Source organism: Prionailurus viverrinus, chromosome B1 (assembly GCF_022837055.1).
Source record: "Prionailurus viverrinus isolate Anna chromosome B1, UM_Priviv_1.0, whole genome shotgun sequence".
Lineage (NCBI taxonomy): Eukaryota > Metazoa > Chordata > Mammalia > Carnivora > Felidae > Prionailurus > Prionailurus viverrinus.
This window is the reverse complement of record NC_062564.1, coordinates 33,698,660-33,718,058: the sequence shown is the minus strand read 5'-3', so window position 1 is coordinate 33,718,058 and position 19,399 is coordinate 33,698,660. Positions and strand designations below refer to the sequence as shown.

At 40.3% G+C, this 19,399-nt stretch overlaps 1 protein-coding gene across 1 annotated transcript in view; it reads left to right on the top strand.

Annotated features, from left to right (window-relative positions):
* Window positions 1-8,685: 8,685 nt before the first annotated feature.
* Window positions 8,686-19,399, top strand: part of ADAM7 (ADAM metallopeptidase domain 7) — a 66,737-nt gene continuing 56,023 nt past the window's right edge. The window contains exons 1-3 of the mRNA XM_047857569.1: window positions 8,686-8,737; window positions 9,721-9,824; window positions 14,503-14,579. Coding sequence (XP_047713525.1) covers window positions 8,686-8,737; window positions 9,721-9,824; window positions 14,503-14,579 — 233 coding nt within the window. The remainder of the gene's footprint in view (window positions 8,738-9,720; window positions 9,825-14,502; window positions 14,580-19,399) is intronic.

Here is a 19,399-nt window from a genome sequence, read left to right as displayed (position 1 = left end):
AAGAATTGTAAAAGAGAAAAAAAGAAAAAAAAGAAAAAAAAGAAAGAAAGAAAGAAAGAATAAAGAAAGAAAATTGAATAGATGGACCTGCTAACAGATTGAAGTAGGACTGAAATTATTTTGTTTTCCCCTAGAAGTCAGTCTATGTAGCACTTTATAGTTCATAAACCAAGCCGGTGTTGAGACCTGTGTTCTTGAGAGCGAAATTGGCCCAGGTGGGCGGGGCTCAGTGTAAGAGCTCCATTCTCCACTAGATGGTGCTGCTAGCCCCACTGGGGTGGATTGTTGTGGAACTCCAAGGTGTGTATGCGCATGCGCAGGAGTGGTAAAAATGGCACCACCCAGCTACCCAGTCTGTTCTCCTGGATCAGCAATCGTGCATCTGTCCTGTCTTCAGCTTTTGTCCACTCCCCACTTTTTCACTCTCCATGACCAGGCCCCAGGGCAGTACCTCTCTCCAGAGTTTTGTCTCAGATGCGGCTGTTTTCCCTGGCCCCTTACTTCTGAAGGACTGCGGCCTTGACCCGTTCCACCCCTCTGCAGGAGGTTCTCACCGAGCAATGGCCAAATGAGCAATGGCTGAATGTCGGCTGCACCCAGGAATGCTTGCTGGACCCTGCTGCTGCCAGTGCTCTGAGACTGCCCAGGTGCCAGCCCGTCCCAGAAAAGTTCGCGAGACAGTGTAGCTGCAGCGTTTCAGGGATGATGGAAAATCACAACACACACCTGGCACCAGGCTTCACCCTTAAAGACCTTGTTCCAGCAGCAGCGAATATGGCTGTTTTCTGGGGTCTGCTGGGACCAGGTGGGTTCAACAGTCCTTCCAGCAGTGGAACCGCTTTCCCCCGTGTGGCCCGAGAACCTTCCAGACCCCACTCTGCTCCTGGGGATTCGCCCTTCCCACCAGGGCGCCGCCACGTATGGAGCTGCGGAGTTGCAGCCTTTGCGCTCCCCTTGTTTACAGTCTTAATGGAATTTAAACCCTCTCCTTTCTCCTTTCTCCCTTTTTAGTTTAGTCCCTGAAGCTGTTTCCAATTTCCGCCTTCTCTCCAGCTGCTTTTGGGGAGGGGTGCTTTTCCCGTATTCTCCCCACACCCCAGTCTCCGTCCTCTCTCCGCTCACAAAAGCACCTGCCTTCCTGCACCTTTTCACTCCCCAAGTTGACTTCTCCACGCCGTGTACCTGCTGCATTCTGTGGTTCAGGTTGTGCAGATTGTTGTGTTAATCTTCCAGTCGGTTTTTTAGGTGTGTAGGATGGTTTAGTGTTGGTCTGGCTGTATTTCATGGACGCGAGACACACAAAAAAACTTCCATGTTGTTCGGCCATCTTGGCTCCTCCTCTGAAGAAGCGTATTGGAGGAAAGAACTAACAGAGGTAAGGGATGGAGCCCTGAACTGACAACATGTTGGCATATTGGTTCTGGGTAGAGCAAAAAGGACAGAGTAGCTGAAAAGAGCCAAGGAGAAGAGTAAATGATGAGGTTTGAGAGTAACAGGGCACCAGATCATACAGGGACTTGAAGAGTGTTACAAAGAATATAGCTTCTATTTGGTTAGGTGGTAAACCACTGCAGGATTTTATTTATTTTATTTTTTTTTTAATTTTTTTTTTCAACGTTTATTTATTTTTGGGACAGAGAGAGACAGAGCATGAACGGGTGAGGGGCAGAGAGAGAGGGAGACACAGAATTGGAAACAGGCTCCAGGCTCTGAGCCATCAGCCCAGAGCCTGACGCGGGGCTCGAACTCACGGACCTCGAGATCGTGACCTGGCTGAAGTCGGACGTTTAACCGACTGCGCCACCCAGGCACCCCACCACTGCAGGATTTTAAACAGAGGAATGACATGTTACTTCTTCCATTTTAAAAAGATTTCCAGGCGCGCCTGGGTGGCTTGGTTGGTTAAGTGTCCGACTTCGGCTCAGGTCATGATCTCACAGTCCATGGGTTTGAGCCCTGCGTCGGGCTCTGTGCTGACAGCTCAGAGCCTGGAGCCTGTTTCAGATTCTGTGTCTCCCTCTCTCTCTGCCCCTCCCCTGTTCATGCTCTGTTTCTCTCTGTCTCAAAAATAAATAAACACTAAAAAAAAAAAAATTTCCAACTGCTTCTGGGAAATAGACTATTAGGGAGAGGCAAGGATAGACATTGAAAGCACTGATCAGGGGTTTGTGGTAGTCCTCCGGCAGGAGGGAGATGATCGTGGATTTGTTCAGTGTGGTATCAGTAGAGGCGATGAGAAGAAGTTAGATTCTGAGTACGTTCTGAAGAAAAAGCCAGCAAGATGTCCTGACAGGTTATGTATGGAGTGTGAGAGAAAGAGAGGGCCCAAGGACAGCCCCACGGTCTTTGGCTTGAGTGGTTATATTGATCTACAGCATTGTTATTTTCTGAGATGAGCAAGACATTTAGAGGAACACTTTTGGGGATGCAGATGAGGAGTTTGGTCTTGGTATAAATTAAATTTGTGGTGCCCAGTACACATCAAAATGGAGATGCCAAATAGACAACTGAAGCTAAGGAAATATCTCTGGGACATATTAATTTGGCAGTCAACAGCATAGCCAAAGATTTTAAGACGTCATTTTTTTAAAAAAAATTTAATGTTTATTTATTTTTGACAGAAAGAGAGACAGAGCATGAGCAGGGGAAGGGCGGAGAGAGAGAGGGAGACACAGAATCTGAAGCAGGCTCCAGGCTCCGAGCCGTCAGCACAGAGCCCGACGCGGGGCTCGAACTCACGGACCGCGAGATCGTGACCTGAGCTGAAGTCGGATGCTCAACCGACTGAGCCGCCCAGACGCCCCAGACTTGTGATTTGTTGAGATCTCCAAGGGAATTAGTGTAGACAGAAAAGAGAATATGTTCAGACAGTGAGCCCTCCTAGGACTTTCCAATGATTAAAGGTCTAGGGTGTGAGGGAAAGGAGTACAGTAAAGCAAGAAGAAATGGCTAATGAGGGAGAAAATGCAGGGCTAGAAGTCCAGTAATAAAAGTGTGTCAAAAAAAAAAAAAAAAAGACAAAGACAAAGAAAGGCTCAAATAAGAAACCAAACATGGCAAAGAAGTGAAATTAAGACTGACACTTGACCATTGAATTTAAAATGTGGAAGTCATTGGTGACATCAGTGAGTCATTTCAGAAGAGTAGTGGGGACCAAAGAGATTGTCTCTTGTCCCTGATAGGAGTGGCTTAAAGAAAGAATGAAGAATCTGGGGCAGTGACTGTATTGAGAGCATTTTGTTGTAAAGGGATTCAAAAAAAAATATTGAAACTGCTGGGCGGGCAAGTAAGAACAAGAACCTTACTCTAATTTGTTTAAAGATGAAGAAAATTACAGCTTGTTGAGGGGTGAGGAGAAGGTGTGGCATAGTTGTGTAGGAAAATGGGACTGATGAATGGAAACATGAGAGCCATCATCTTGTGCCTGGTTATCCAACAGGAAAAAATCTAATTATACTGCATTTCATTTTCTATCCTACCACCAGTTAGTTTTACGTCTATGTTCTTTAAACCATTTTGGCCTTGCTGAATTCAGTGCATTTCTTAAAGCTGGTATGAAACAGTTAGGTTGAGAGTAAGAAATAATGTCAACCCTTCGGTAACACAATTCATTAATTATCTCAGTCTACACAACAATCCTATGTAAAAAAAAAAACACTCTCATCCTTAGTTTATCATGAGGAAACCCAAACGCTAGGAATATCAAGTGATTTGTTCAATGTCACTAGCTAAGCAATGTGATTATCAGAATAAAGAGGTGAAATTATTACACCTTCTGTTCACTCTGGGACTGCCATTCCCCAGGAATAACTTTGTCCCTCTGGGTGACAGAGTGAGTCAATTTGTTATGACTCTTGTTGTATTTGTTACATGATGTTTTCTATGCATATTATTGGTAAACCTGTAGTTAGAAATAAAAAAAAATATGATAGTGATAAAAAAGTCCCAAATGTATCATTATTCTCCCAAATCAAAATTCCCACTTACAGTGAAGGTGTTAGAAAAGGGGGGGAGGGGCGCCTGGGTGGCGCAGTCGGTTAAGCGTCCGACTTCAGCCACGTCACGATCTCGCGGTCCGGGAGTTCGAGCCCCGCGTCAGGCTCTGGGCTGATGGCTCGGAGCCTGGAGCCTGTTTCCGATTCTGTGTTTCCCTCTCTCTCTGCCCCTCCCCCGTTCATGCTCTGTCTCTCTCTGTCCCAAAAATAAATAAACGTTGAGAAAAAAAAATTAAAAAAAAAAAAAAAAAGAAAAGGGGGGGAAAACCCCAACAAGTGTAAGCGTGGAAATAGGATTTTGATATTAAAAAAATAATCTTAGACTTCAAACAGTCTGACAATCCCAATTTATAAATTAGGCAGTGGAGCCAAGAAAATCAGTGATTTGCCAAAGGTAGTAGAATTAGTCACAGGAGAACACAGAGCTCCAGATTTTGAATCTAGTGTTCTTTTCGATGCACTTAAAACACAATTAATAGGCTGAAATCAGCGTCTACAAAGAGAATCACAAGTTTCCTTTGATTACTGTGGTTTTGGAGTACTTTATACTGCTATTTCTTTCAAAGCCAGACAGAAAAATGCTCATTTTTATTCCAGTATTTCTCTGTGGAGCTTTTTCCTTGTTACAATTTAAATGTTTTTCTTTATTCACCTTCTTCTCTTCATTCGCTTGTATTTAGTGCCCCTTTCCTTCATGATTCTCTTCACAAAGGTAGTCACAAGAGTAAGCATTTGGGGTCTGCTGCTCATTTCTGATTTAGAATACGTTCTGCACCATCTATCATCCTTCCTGGGGCCTCCATTGTGAACACACTCCTTTAAGTTTTTACGAGGGTCTGGGGGTTGCTCTTTAAGTCACTAGCGAGGAGAGTGGGAACAACATTGAGGAAAAGAACAGCAGAAGGGAGCCCCAGAGGGCAAGCCCGAGGAGTATCTGGATTGTGAGGGAGGTCAAAAGGAGAAAGTGTACAAGGTCTGCACAAAGCTGGGGGCCTCCAAGACTATTTCGCAAAGAGCTGATCCTAGTGGCAATAAGGAATGAACACAAGAATCTATAGCCTCCAAACCACTCGTGGAAAGCAAGATAAGAGTAGGTTAGAGAACCTCTAAGAGAGGCTGCTTCGCTAATTTGTAACGGAGAAATAGGAAGAGAACAGAACATTCTCATGCATGTCTAATCTTTCTTTCAAATCGGCTGTTGTCTGACATTTGGACTCCCTTTGATATTGAAATCTGTTCCAGGGTTCATTGCTTTTTGGAAAAAAAAAGTTTCATATACTTTAGTGATCATGCTAATTTAAACAGAAAACTGTGAGCAAGAGTGAGAACGATGAATGAACTAGTTGTATTATGTTGCACTATTTCGTGCTAGCAACTTGGTAGAGTTTGGAATTGAGTGCAACATTCTCCAAGTTTGAAAGATTGGTTCGAGTGTGATTTTGAGAAAGAGTAAAGCTTGTTTCCCTCTCTAAAAAGGGACACCAGGATATAATAGAAAGAACACCGAGTCAGGCAGACATTTTCTTTTAATCTCTGCCTTCCATTTGTTGAGCACGCTTGAGTAAGTTACAAAAATGTTTCTTCTTTGAAAGTGCTTGTTTGTTTCACCTGGGTTAACCATAAATAATACTGTATCTGTAATACTTTAGATATGGCAGAGAGTTAGTCTAGTTGTAACTCGAACAAAGACACCAGACTAAGGCCTCAAAGCCTTATCATTTACCATGACACTATAAATAATTGAGATTCCACAATTTGTATTTTTTTTTAAACTTTTTTTTAACGTTTATTTATTTATTTTTTTTTTTTTTTGAGACAGAGAGAGACAGAGCATGAACGGGGGAGGGGCAGAGAGAGAGGGAAACACAGAATCCAAAGCAGGCTCCAGGCTCTGAGCCATCAGCCCAGAGCCCAACTCGGGGCTCGAACTCACGGGCTGTGAGATGGTGACCTGAGTCGAAGTCGGACACTTAACCGACGGAGCCACCCAGGCGCCCCTCACAATTTGTATTTTAAAAATTGTTTCTTCTATCTCCCACAACTTTGACTGCAACAAAGGCAAGTTCAATATAGTTTCTGTCACCCAATTTAAAATGATCTTCTTCACTGTCATAATGAATAAGCTGGTAAGTTCCATTTGATGTGTGGCTGAGTATTTGTTTGGTTTGATAATGGGCCGAATACCCTGAGGACACTCATCAGTCTTCACCTCTCTTTTGCACTGACCTGAAAGAGTGTCATAGACTCTACTGGTAGAGATGATCATTTGCATTAAAGCTGTTTCAATGATGTTCGAAATTTCTGGAAACACATGAGGGTGTAACCCGGCAATAATGATGCTGCCAATTATGTTCTTGCATTCAACAATTTTATATTAAATGTCGTGTCTATCTGCAACACGCTGTTAGGTTTGTGGTACCAGAGTAAGCAAAAACAAACACAATATTTGCTTTCTGGAGATTATAGTCCGCTGGAGGAGGTAGATAATCAAATACTTAGATGAGTAAGTGTGTGATAAACTAAGTTTTCAGAAAAAAAGAGAATCTTGTTTCAGAATGAAATTCGATTACGAGAGATATCAATGATGGCTACCAGATTTCAGACTTGCAATGTGGAATGGATATTGACATCATTAAGAAAGACAGAGAATGGGGCGCCTGGGTGGCGCAGTCGGTTAAGCGTCCGACTTCAGCCAGGTCACCATCTCGCGGTCCGGGAGTTCGAGCCCCGCGTCGGGCTCTGGGCTGATGGCTCAGAGCCTGGAGCCTGTTTCCGATTCTGTGTCTCCCTCTCTCTCTGCCCCTCCCCCGTTCATGCTCTGTCTCTCTCTGTCCCAAAAATAAATAAATGTTGAAAAAAAAATTAAAAAAAAAAGAAAGACAGAGAACAAGTTTTGTACCTTCTGAGTTTGCAGGGGCTTTGAGCCCTCCCAGCGAAGATGTTGAGTAGAGAGTTGGATGTAAAGGTCTACCATTCAGGTGGATAGCTGTGTAAATGTGAGGCATCGCAGAGAGATGATAATTAAGCCATAACTGATGATAAGATGGCTTTGGGACGGGCACACAGTTAGAGGAAAAGAGGGTATAGGATAATACCTTGAGGAGCTCCAAAATTTAAAGGTTGGGTAAGAAAAGAAATGCACGCACAGGTTTCCAGAGGGCTAGGAAAACATTAAAAAAGTCTGTGTCAAGGGAGTCAAATAGAGTATTTCGATGGCGAAGATGTGGTCAAGAGTGCCAAATGTTGTTAAGAGGGCAAGTAACATAAGGAACCAAAATAGCCATTGGATATAGAAATTGTGAAATGGTAGGCAAGATTGATCAGCTATATCAGCAGAATAATGAAGGCAGAGTACAATGTGTTAGGATGAGCTGGAAGGGAGAAAATCGCCAGAAGAAGTACAGATAAACTTTGTGAAAAGTTTAGTTGAAAAGGGAATGAAAAACCAGGTGATGGTAGGGGTCTGTGGAATATAGGATTGAGGGGAGGATTTTTTGAAAGGAAGAGACTTAAACTTATTTAAATATTAAAAGAATGCTTCTAGTTATCATAGATTGGTTCAATTTATGGGAATATTAGAGGGATAATCAATAATATGAGATGGGGGAGGAGACAGAATCCCAAACACCAAAGGATGATATTGGCAAAGGGATATCTCTTCTAACATAAGAAGAGATCGTAGGCATAGAGATAGGCTTATACAGGTTCTTCGCGCATGTGTCTATTAATGTCTTATTTTTCGTATTGATTTGAAGGAGCTCCATATTATAAGGATATTCACCCTTACCCTTACCCTTACCTTGCATACATTCCTGGAGTTTTTGTCTTTTCATTTAAATTCATATGTGATTTAGAGAGTAGATGCTAAGAGCTCTCATCACAAAGAAAAAGCCATTTTTTTTCTTTTGTGTCTGCATCTGTAGGGGGATGATGGATGTCAATTACACTTACTGCGCTAAAACTTACAATAAGAGTAAATCAAGTCATTGCACCATGCACCTTAAACTTACACGGTGCTGTCTGTTAGTTATATCTTGATAAAACTGGTGTGGGGGGGGGAGATCAAGTTATCTCCCCTCATTTTCTCTTCTTGCCTCAGGACTCTGGGTTCTTTTATAAGGGTAGGAGTGGAGGCTGGGGGTGGGATATGAATTAATATCTTGTGTTTGGGGCACCATTAGAAAGGCCATTATGCCCCTGCCCCACGTGGCATAGGCTTTTCTTTAATAGCTAGGGGAAAAAAGGCTTCAGTATTTCTAACTGGTTTTAACAAACCTTCCTTTACAATTCCTACACGTGGCATTCTTCCTATGCACCTTCATCAACCCAAGTTTATATAAACGTTCTTTAATGTTTTTTTTCTAAGACCCACATGATTTTTTTTCACTTTAGGATTTTTAGTACCTCTAGAATTGTTTTTATATCAGGCACGAAGCAGGGATCTCTGCCCAGTCCACCCCCATGACAGCACCTCAGTAGTCCTTTTAATTAGTACATGATGTCAACCCTCCGGGTTTTAGCCTCAGGCACCTCACAAATGATGCAACACGAGCAAGGAACACTTCCTTGTGCTGCATCAAAACTGTCTGTCCATCTGTTGGGCTCTTTGACCCCGCTGAGGAAGCAAGGGCGGGAGCTGTGTGCATCTTTTCTCAAGCACCTGTGCCCCCTTCCACCAGAATCCTTCAGAATGTTCCCCGGGACTTTGCTTTTCATGATCATACTCATCTCTCAGATTAAAGGTATGTCTTAATCTTTTTATTAGGGTTTTCTTACTAGGCTATGAGGTAATGTCTCTTTAGTCACAAAATTGAAACTGTAAATGATAAAAACAGGAATTCCCATGGATGATTTCGCTGAGAACATAGCGTAGGACTTGGGCCAGTTATGACAAATACTGAGATTCTATGAGACACCTTCTCGGTCTTATATATTCTGATTTACACCGAGAAGGAGGAAGGAATGGACATTTCTGGATATCTGCAACATTGCACACGTAGAGCTGGCCATTGGCCACTTTGTACATTAGCACACGTAAAATTCTAAGTTACTGTCTCCACTTTATAGATAAAGGAATTGAGAATAATATATACAGATCAGAGAGAATGGATATAGTATTTATGGTCACACTGCTAATAAACTGGTAAAACTTATTTGATTCAGATAAGAGCAGATTCTAAAATCCTACGGTCTTTCCTCCCTATCGCTCTTCAGGGAGGTTACCAGGGCTCACCTCACAGATGGCCACCGGTTGTGTAGAATATTATGTCCAGCACTGATTCAAGAGTATTTCAAACCTTTTTTAGCAAGATAAAGACCTGTATGTATCTAAGAGGGTCAAGGTTTCAAATGCAAATGTTCCTGGGAGACAAAAATCGGTAATTGACACTAAAATCGGTAATTTACCATCTACGATCCATCCCAGGGCAGGCTGGGACAGGCGGCGGAATCCAGAGACAGGCGTGAGGAGACAGGCAAGGTGGAGAGATGGAAAAAGCCAAAGGACCTCATGGTTTTTTGGTCTACTTTCCAATTTTGCTTGTATTTTCCCAATTTGGAAATGACAGTCTCAATTTCCTCACCTGTGAATGGGGATCTATTTCCTAGTGATGCTGTACATGACTGCTAACTGGGGGCAAGTGAACTCTGTGAGACTATTCGTTCTCCAGTCGCTGTGGGTGAATGTTAATGCCGGATGTATTTTCCCCCTTATGTTTCCTTTTAGAAAAGGTAATCCTTGGAGTGGAGGGCCAAGAACTGGTGTATCCGAAAAGGCTTCCTCTGATGCAGAAGAGAGATGTTTGGCACATCCATGATTATGACATACAGGTACACGTTTGGATTGAATAAATTGGATTTATTGCATTCACAGGATATGTAGAAAGCCAGCTCGTGCTCCAATCCGAACTGAACAAGAGAGGAGTCTCGATGTTTCTGCGGACTCACCTCCCCCCCCCCCCAACCGCCCAGGGTACAGCATGTGCTTGGTGGGGGCGAGGGTTGTGGAGGCAGCAAGCTTTTGATGGATTAGGACATAAGATGGAGTAAAATTTGGATTTTAGGGGGTGCCATTTAAAATCTTCCACTAACAGAGGATTTCCACTAACAGCTTTCCGGACTGATTTAAGGCAACTTCGTTTGTTCTGAGCTGGTGCCCGTGGAATGTAATCTCTGAGCATTTTGCTTTCTCAGAGGTGTAACATGCAGGTTTGTTTGCTTTACAGCAGCTTTCTGCAGCAAAGTTGGACAACTTTCACGGGAACACATTTGGCCTGTTGCTTAGAATAGTGTTTATTCAGGTGTTAAAACATAAGCATTTAAGATTTTATTTAAAAAAAAAACCCAAATGTTTATGCAGACAATATGTAATACATATAATAGGAAACAAGCTTCAAAATTAGGTAATTTTTCAACTCCCGCTACTATGAAAGGCATTCAATGACTGTCCTTAGATATTTATTACCAGGCAGTTGCATTGTGAGCCTTAGGTTTCTTACTTGGTCCATGGAGAATACTGACTGTCACTTTGCTCCAACATTTTTTGAGTGGGTAAACTTTTCCCAGGGCAGCTGCTTTTCTTCCCTCCAAAACTAGAAGAGCCAGCCCTCCATGCTCTCATTTGTTAGGTTTCTCAGTCATAAGCATGACACATTTCAGCATTCCAAAAGATCCCACCTAAATGTCTTTCCCATGGCTTGAGATCATGAAAATGCAACTCTCCACCTGTGGCCATTGGGAGATAACGTCTAGCCATTTTTTCTCTAGTTATCTCCTTACAAATAGTGTATTCTCTTGATCTCCAATTCCTTTATCACCTTCTTAAACGTTTTATTAATATAACATTGCAGGTCAACAATAAAAAAAAAAGCAAAACTTTTATTGGTTGAAGTTTGGTACTCACCCAAGAGGGCAAAGCCAATCTTTTACCACCATTGTGCAAATCAGGACTTATGTTAAAAGTCCCATATGGGGGCACTTGAGTGGCTCAGTCAGTTAGGTGTCCAACTCTTGATTGCTGTTTAGGTCATTATCTCACTGTTCGTAAGATCGAGCCCTAGATCTGTGTTGTCAGCACAGAGTCTGCTTGGGATTCTCTCTCTTTCTCTCCCTCTCTCTCTGTCCCTCCCCCTCTTCTCTCTCTCTCTCTCTCTCTCTCTCTCTCAAAATAAAAGCTTTAAAAGTCCCATTATGAGTATGCAAGATGAGCCTGGCCTGGGGCAGGAATTATACAAGATGAGTTTGAAGCATCTTATGCTACCAGAAAGTGAGGAAATTCTCAAACAACCCAAACTTGCATCGATGGGAGTGTGTCAAAAGAACATAGGAGCCAAAGGAAGGAGCTCCCAGTAGCGAAAGAAGGGACAATTTGAGCAACAAAATTAATAACATAGTTTTGGACCATAAAGAAAGATAAATTAATGCCCATGAACCCATATCCCCCCCATAAATTGAGGGGGGATAGACAAATCTATTCATAAGAGTGAAAAAATTGACATAGGCTCCTTTCCAGGAGATGGACATAACTCCCCACCCTTTAAGCATGGACTGTGCATAGTGACTTCTCCATAGAGAAGAACATGGAAGGGGAGAAACACTGTTACCTTGAAGTGGAGAAGGGCTGACAAATGTCACCTCAGTGAGCCGATCAAGGTTAACATCGTCAGTAATAACTCATGTTGATAGTAGGTACTTTTAGTATGATGCGATGAAAATGGCACTTTTTTCCCTCAAATCTCCACAGTCCCAATCCAGTAATAAGAAAAATTTCAGAAAAACCTAAGTTGAGGGACAACCTATAAAATACTTGATTGTTACTCTTCAAAACTGTCAACGTTTTCAGAAAAATAAAGAATGTCTGAGAAACTGTCATAGAGGATCCTAAAGAAGCATGACTGAATGTAATGTGCTGCCCTGGATGGGATCCTAAGACAGGACTTTAAACAAAATTAAGGAAATCTGTATAAATGTATACATTAATTGATAATGGTAGTCTTGGTTCATAAGTTGTGATAGGTACATAATAGTCATGTAAGATATTAGCAATATGGAAATCTGAGTTGTGGGGTCCATGGGGATTCTCTGTATTATCTTTCCAACTTTTCTCTAAGTCTAAAATGAAAACAAATTTGGGGCCCCTGGGTAGCTCAGTCAGCTAAGCGTCCTACCTCGGCTCAGGTCATGATCTCGCGGTCTGTGAGTTCGAGCCCCGCGTCGGGTTCTGTGCTGCCAGCTCAGAGCCTGGCGCCTGCTTTGGATTCTGTGTTTCCTCCTCCTTCTGCCCTTCCCATGTTCATGCTCTGTCTCTTTCTGTCTCCCAATAATAAATAAGTGTTAAGAGGAAAAAAATTTAAAAAAAATTAAATTAAATAAGATTAATAAAATTCTAAATTAAATATAAAATCACAAAATTCTGTTCATGTAGAAACAATAGTAAGGACAAGAATAACGATAATGTCACATTTAACAATATTAACAATAGTGTCTGAATATTAGCTAATACACAATGTATACTGTTCCTCGTGTTTGTAAAGGCAATTCTACCCTTCTTATTTGAATAAACACACAGGTTCTTGCTGGCCCACTGTGAATTATGTGTTTATGATAAAGTCCTAATTTTACATTAAAGTTGCAGTCAAAAATGCCCTCCTGCACACCTCACATTCAACAAACACAAAACTCCCCTCTCCTTTCCTCAAAGCTGCCCCTTTTCAGAAGACCCTCATTTCAATAGCATAGTTTAAACAAACTAGAAGCCTGAGGGAATTCTTCACTCCTCACTTGTGCCTCCCCCATCAAAGAATCACTGAGCTGATTCCAGCATGTAAATAAATATCCTTTGAAATTATCGACCCTCCCTGCCTTATCATTGCTGCCACTCCCCTGCCCAAGTGACCTATAATCCAGCAACAGTCTTTAAATGCTTTTCCTGCCTACGGTTGTGATTTTTGCTGATCCATTACCCATAATAAGTAAACCACCTAAAATACCATACCTACTTCTGCTTTTTTTCTTCTCTTGGCTCTTAGGATAAGGTCCAAATCTTCTTAAGTGACTAGTTGTTACCTGATTTGGCGCCTTCCTACCTTGGCGTTTTTCGTATTTATTCAGTTTACATTTGCTTTTCCCGCCATGTTGAACTCTTCTGGATTTCTCAAACATGTCGAGCTCTTTCTTACCTCAGAGCTTTTGCATGTGCTGTTCTCTGCCCCTGACTCCTCTTTCTACATCCCTCACACAGTCACTTCATTTCTCCTATTATGATGCTTAATAATACTCAGTTACATTTGATTGATTTTCGTCTTTGCCAAGCTATAGCTTCCATAAGGGCAGTGACCTCTATCTTGTGCACCATTGTATTTTCCATATGATCAGTATGCCTGAAATGACAGCTATTGAATACATGGGTGAACAATAAACTAAAGAAATGTGCTAGACATATGACCTAACTGTAAATCCTGAAATTATAAATAGTTCTTATGGGGGCGCCTGGATGGCGCAGTCGGTTAAGCGTCCGACTTCAGCCAGGTCACGATCTCGCGGTCCGTGGGTTCGAGCCCCGCGTCAGGCTCTGGGCTGATGGCTCAGAGCCTGGAGCCTGTTTCCGATTCTGTGTCTCCCTCTCTCTCTGCCCCTCCCCCGTTCATGCTCTGTCTCTCTCTGTCCCAAAAATAAATAAACGTTGAAAAAAAAAATAGTTCTTATGAATTATAAAGAAAGAAAATACCACAAAAGAAAATAGTTAAAGGATATAAATTAGGAAATCATATACGAGTATACAAATAACAACATAAACTAAATGAACAGAAGAAAAATGTCACTCCCAATGGTCATCGAAGAAAACAATTTGTCACAATAAGTTATCAATTCATTACTGTTAACATCTAAGGCAAAAAAACAAGAACCACTGTAAATTTCTAGTGAAATTCTAATTTTGTGCTTCCTTTCTTCAGTATTTTGCAGTATTTCTCTAAAAGCTTTGCATTTTTTCCACCTTGCCAATAAAGAAATTATGTCTAACTACAGTGAATACCTCAAATCAAATTTCTGATATGGATATAGTTTAAATAATTTAACATTGTGCTTTTCAGCCATAAAATACATACTATGAAAAACATTTATTGGGATAGGAAAATGGTGATGGTCATAATTTATTTTTATGTGAGACAGTAGACTATAAAACACTATACCCAAAATTGTTAAAAATACATAAACAAAAGCTCTATGAGCAGAGACTATAAATATTTTCCTTTCATTTCATTTTATTTTATAACTAGAAAAAATGCCCATCAAAAAATTTAACGAAAACATAACTTACAAGCAAAATCCTCCATATATTGGTTCTCGTTCACTCAGTCTAATCCGTATTGATCATTTTGTCTGGCCCTTACTGCTGGGTTGCCAGATAGATTGATAAAGTCTAATTTATCCCAGGATCCACCCCACTCCCCATCCCAACACACACCAAATGAGCACACGTTTAAGCCATGCGATGGATATTGTTTTGCAGGAAACTTATGAAGAAGAATTGTTGTATGAACTAAGGCTAACTAGAAAAACCTTAATACTTCACCTTTTAAAATCAAGGTAAGTTCTATTATAATTCACCACGTTATAGAGGTATTAGTCTGTAGTATCTCAGCTTTTGTAAAAACTGCCAGCGAAGTGAATTCGTCAAGTCACTGTTACCTGTATATATTCTGAATTCCTAGTCTTCTAATATAAGCCCCTTGCATTTTGACATCTTAACAACAATTACAGACACTGCCCTTCAGTTCCCGAGTTACTCTTTATTTGGAAACTTGGAGTCCTTTGTGAATCAGTGGAACAAAGGAAATTTGAAAAACATGGCTTTTTAGAGTGGACTGCTAAGTTCTTTAAAATAGATATCAAACCAAGTTCTGTGGGAGAATAAACCAGAACTGGGAAGAATTTACTTCAACAGGTTATCTTGTGTTAGCTAAATAATTCTAATGGCCTTCATTTCTTCCTTAGCTTTCTTTACAACTTCTGTGTTGTTATGGTTAAATTTCCATCGGTTTTCTTTGGGCCATTCCTATACACGATAGCTCTGCCTCCCAGACCCAAACATTAAAATCATGAAGAATTATTAAATGCTAAGTGGAAGGGTAACTCTACTGAAGGTTTGGAGGGCACCTGGGTGGCTCAGGTGATTGAGCATCAGACTCTAGATTTTGGCTCAGGTCATGATCCCAGGATTGTGGGATCAAGTCTCATGTCTGGCTCTCTGCTGAGTGTGGAGCCTGCTAGAGATTCTGTCTTTCTCATTTGTGGATCTTGAGAAACTTAACAGAAGACCATGGGGGAGAGGAGGGGAAAAACAAGTTACAGAGAGGGAGGGAGGCAAACCATAAGAGACTCTCAAGGACTGAGAACAAACTAAGGGTTGATGGGGGCTGGAGGAGACGGGCAAGTGGGTGATGGGCATGGAGGAGGGCACTTGTTGGGATGAGTACTGAGTGTTTTATGGAAACCAATCTGACAATAAATTATATTCAAATTAAAAAAAAATAAAAACAACAACAACAAAGAGATTCTGTTTTTCTCTCCCTCTGCCACTCTCCCAATTGCATGTGCGCACGCGCTCTCTCTCTCTCTCAAAAAAAAAAAAAAAAGAATTGAGACTCTAGCCTATTAGCTAAAAAGAACAGCAACAAGAAATATAAAACAAAGAAACAAACAAAAAACCTTTCTTCTACTCCAGAGTTGCCCACTGGACAGATGCACAGAAATAGAATTAATCTAAGAACATAATTCTATTGATAATTTATTCAGACGCTGCATACATTCTCAGGATGGAAGAAGGCTAGCATTTACTGAGCAATTTCTATATGCCTTCTCTCAAAGTGCTCTCTTAATTCCCACAATATCCATACAAGCAAATATATGATTTTACTTTTATTTTACCGAGGAAAAATCATAGGTTCACTGAAGCAAAAACCTGTCAGGGTCACAGTGCAGATGATGGTGCTGATTCTCTAACTCAGATCTACCTGTTTTCGAAATTACTCCATGCTGCCTATGCCTCAAGTAGCCAAATCTCATTATATATCAGCTATTGTGTAATTCTGTTAATCAGCCTGGAGTGGCATATTATAGACTTGTGGACATATCAAGTAGTTTAATCTAATATTGATACTTCTGATGGACCACATTACTTCAGTCCCCTCCAAGAAGTAAGTGAATTTAGTACATACCATGGAGCCTTTCAAATCTGTGAATACTACTTATTCAGATGTTTTCATATCTTATGGTAACAAACAGAAACTTGATCTTATTAATTTAGATTTTTGTCTTGGGTATTGCTTTTTGTAGCCACTTTTTCCCATATTTCCCCTGTGAGTTTCATCTGACTTGGTTTTAACCATACCGAATACTTATTTTATAAGCTGATATTGAGAAATAGAGGTAAATCTTCATAGACCAACCATGTCTGATCAGATTTTTATTCATCCAGTGGAAACACTGATTGGGTCAACTTAGTTTTCACTACAGTAAATCCAATAATAGGTGAAAAGTTACATGTGTCTGTATATATGAGGCAAAAGAAACATTAATTTAAAATATGTTATATAATCAAGCACTTTACCAAAAGTTATACCTATGTGTTTTGAAAATAACCACAAATATGATTGTATTTTATTTACCTGTTGTATGTCTTTCATTTTAACCAACAGTTTGTTATAAAAAAATTTCACACAGAGAGCAAAGTTGAAGTTATTTTATTTTATTTTATTTTATTTTATTTTTAGTTGAAATAATTTTAGAGTGAACATTTATATACCCACGAATACACATATACCCATAATCCCAAGAAGATATAGATATAACATATACCCATTAACATTTTAATATGCTTGTTTTATATCCTATTTTCCTGTCTATCCATTCCTCTATCCATCCATCCATCCATTTATTCATCCACCTATCCATCCATCCATCCATCCATCCATCATCTTATTTTTTTTAATTTTTTTTTCAACGTTTATTTATTTTTGGGACAGAGAGAGACAGAGCATGAACGGGGGAGGGTCAGAGAGAGAGGGAGACACAGAATCGGAAACAGGCTCCAGGCTCTGAGCCATCAGCCCAGAGCCCGACGCGGGGCTCGAACTCACGGACCGCGAGATCGTGACCTGGCTGAAGTCGGACGCTTAACCGTCTGCGCCACCCAGGTGCCCCCATCATCTTATTTTTATACATTTTAGACATTAACATAACTTCCCACTACATACTTCAACAAGCAGCAGATCATTAGAATTTAATATTTGTTTACAGTTTTCTTCTTCTCATTTAAAATTTTTATACAAAGAAATGCACATACCTTAAGTGTATATTCATTGAATTTTGGCAAATGCGCATACCTGTGTTACCCAAATTTTTACAAAAATGAACTATAGAAGAAGTGTCACTCAGAAAATTTACTTCTGTTTTTTCCTAATCGATTCCCCTCAAAACCTGCTCATAGAGGTTCATCAACTGCAAATTATTTTTGTCCATTCTGGAAGTTCTTATAAATAGGTTTACACCACATGTACTCTTTTGCATACGGCTTCTTTAATTCAGCATTGCATTAATGAGACTCGTTCATGTAGTTCCACGTATCAGAAGTTTGAGTCTTTTACATTCTGAGTACTATTCCATCATATAAATATACTACAGTTTATTTATTTAGTCTCCCATTGTTGGACAGCCTAAGCTCTTTCCAGGATTTGGCCATCACAAGTAAAGCTTAAATGGGCATTCTTGTATAGCCTTTATATGATACGTGCTTTCATTTCTCCTTGGTCAAAGCCAAGGAGTGAAATTTCTGGGTCATAGAGTGTTACTTAAAAAAAAAAAAATTGGGGCTGCCTGGGTGGCTCAGTCAGTTAAGCATCCGACTTCGGTTCAGGTTATGATCTTGAGGTTTGTGAGTTCAAGCCCCACATCAGTCTCTCTGCTGTCGGCACAGAGTCTGGAGCCTGCCTCGAATTCTGTGTCCCCTCTCTTTCTGCCCCTCCCCTGCCTGCACTCTGTCTCTCTCTGTCTTCTCTCTCTCTCTCTTTCTCAAAAATAAACATAACAATTTTTTAAAAAGAATAAAAATAAATAAATAAATAAATAAATGGCTTCCAATCAGTTTCCAAAGTGGTTGTACAATTTTGTATATTACAATGTATGAGAATTCTAGTTGCTCCCTGTCGTCTTCATCATTATAATTTTTTTTTTAATTTATTTGTCTTGAGAGAGAGAGAGGAAGGTGAGGGACAGAGAGAGTAAGAGTGGCAGACAATCCCAAGCAAGCCCTGCACTGAGAGCACAGAGCCGGATGCAGGGCTCAATCTCACGAAATGTGAGATCATGACCTGAGCGGAAATCAAAAGTTGGAGGCTTATCTGACTGAGCCACCCAGGGGCTCCCCTTTATAATTTTAGTTACACTAGTAAGTTTGTGGTAATATTTCATTTTTAATAAACTTGCAGCCCCTGTTGAAAACTTTTTTTAGTATCTTTTTATATCTTGAAGATCAGCTCTTGGTCAAATATATCTGTTAATGGCATTTTCCATTCTGTGATTTTTTATTCATTTTCTTAATTGTGTCTCCTAAAAAGTAAAAATTTATCGTTTGAAAACAATTTTAATTTATCACACGTTTCATTTATGGTAATTGCTTTATGTGAACTGTCTTCTAACGTCTTCATTGGTTTGGTTTTTAGATTTGATCTGCTATTGTCGTGAATGTGTGCCTGTGTGGGCAATTTGTGGGAAGGTCAAGGTTCTTATCTCTCCGTATGCTTAGCTAGTTATTCCAGCCCATTTTGTTACATTGCCTTTCTCTGCATTGGATTGCTTTCATACCTTAAATAAAACCCAATGATTATTTCTGGGATCTCTCTAGTGTATCCTGTTCATTTACTTTTCAATCCTGAATCCATGACCACATTGTCTTGTTTACTGCAGCTTTATAGTAAATCAAAAGCCAGTTTGGGTAACCTCTCCCAACTTTGTTCTACTCTTTAAGAAATTAAAAACTCTAGATCCTTTCCATTTTTCTAAAATTTAGAATCCATTTGGTAATTTTATTTTATTTATTTTTAATTTTTTTAATCTTTCTTTATTTTTGAGACCGAGAGACAGAGCATGAGCAGGGGAGGGGCAGAGAGAGAGGGAGACACAGAATCCGAAGCAAACCATAAGTTCATGACCGGAGCCAAAGTCGGACGCTTAACTGACTGAGCCACCCAGGCGCCCCATTTGTTAATTTTATTTTTTAAAAGCCCTGGAATTTTGTTTGGAGTTTTATTGAATGTGCATATCAATTTGGAGAGAATTGATATCAATAACATTAAAACTCTTCATGTCGTATCTCTATATTTACTTAGGTCTTTAATTGCTATCAACAG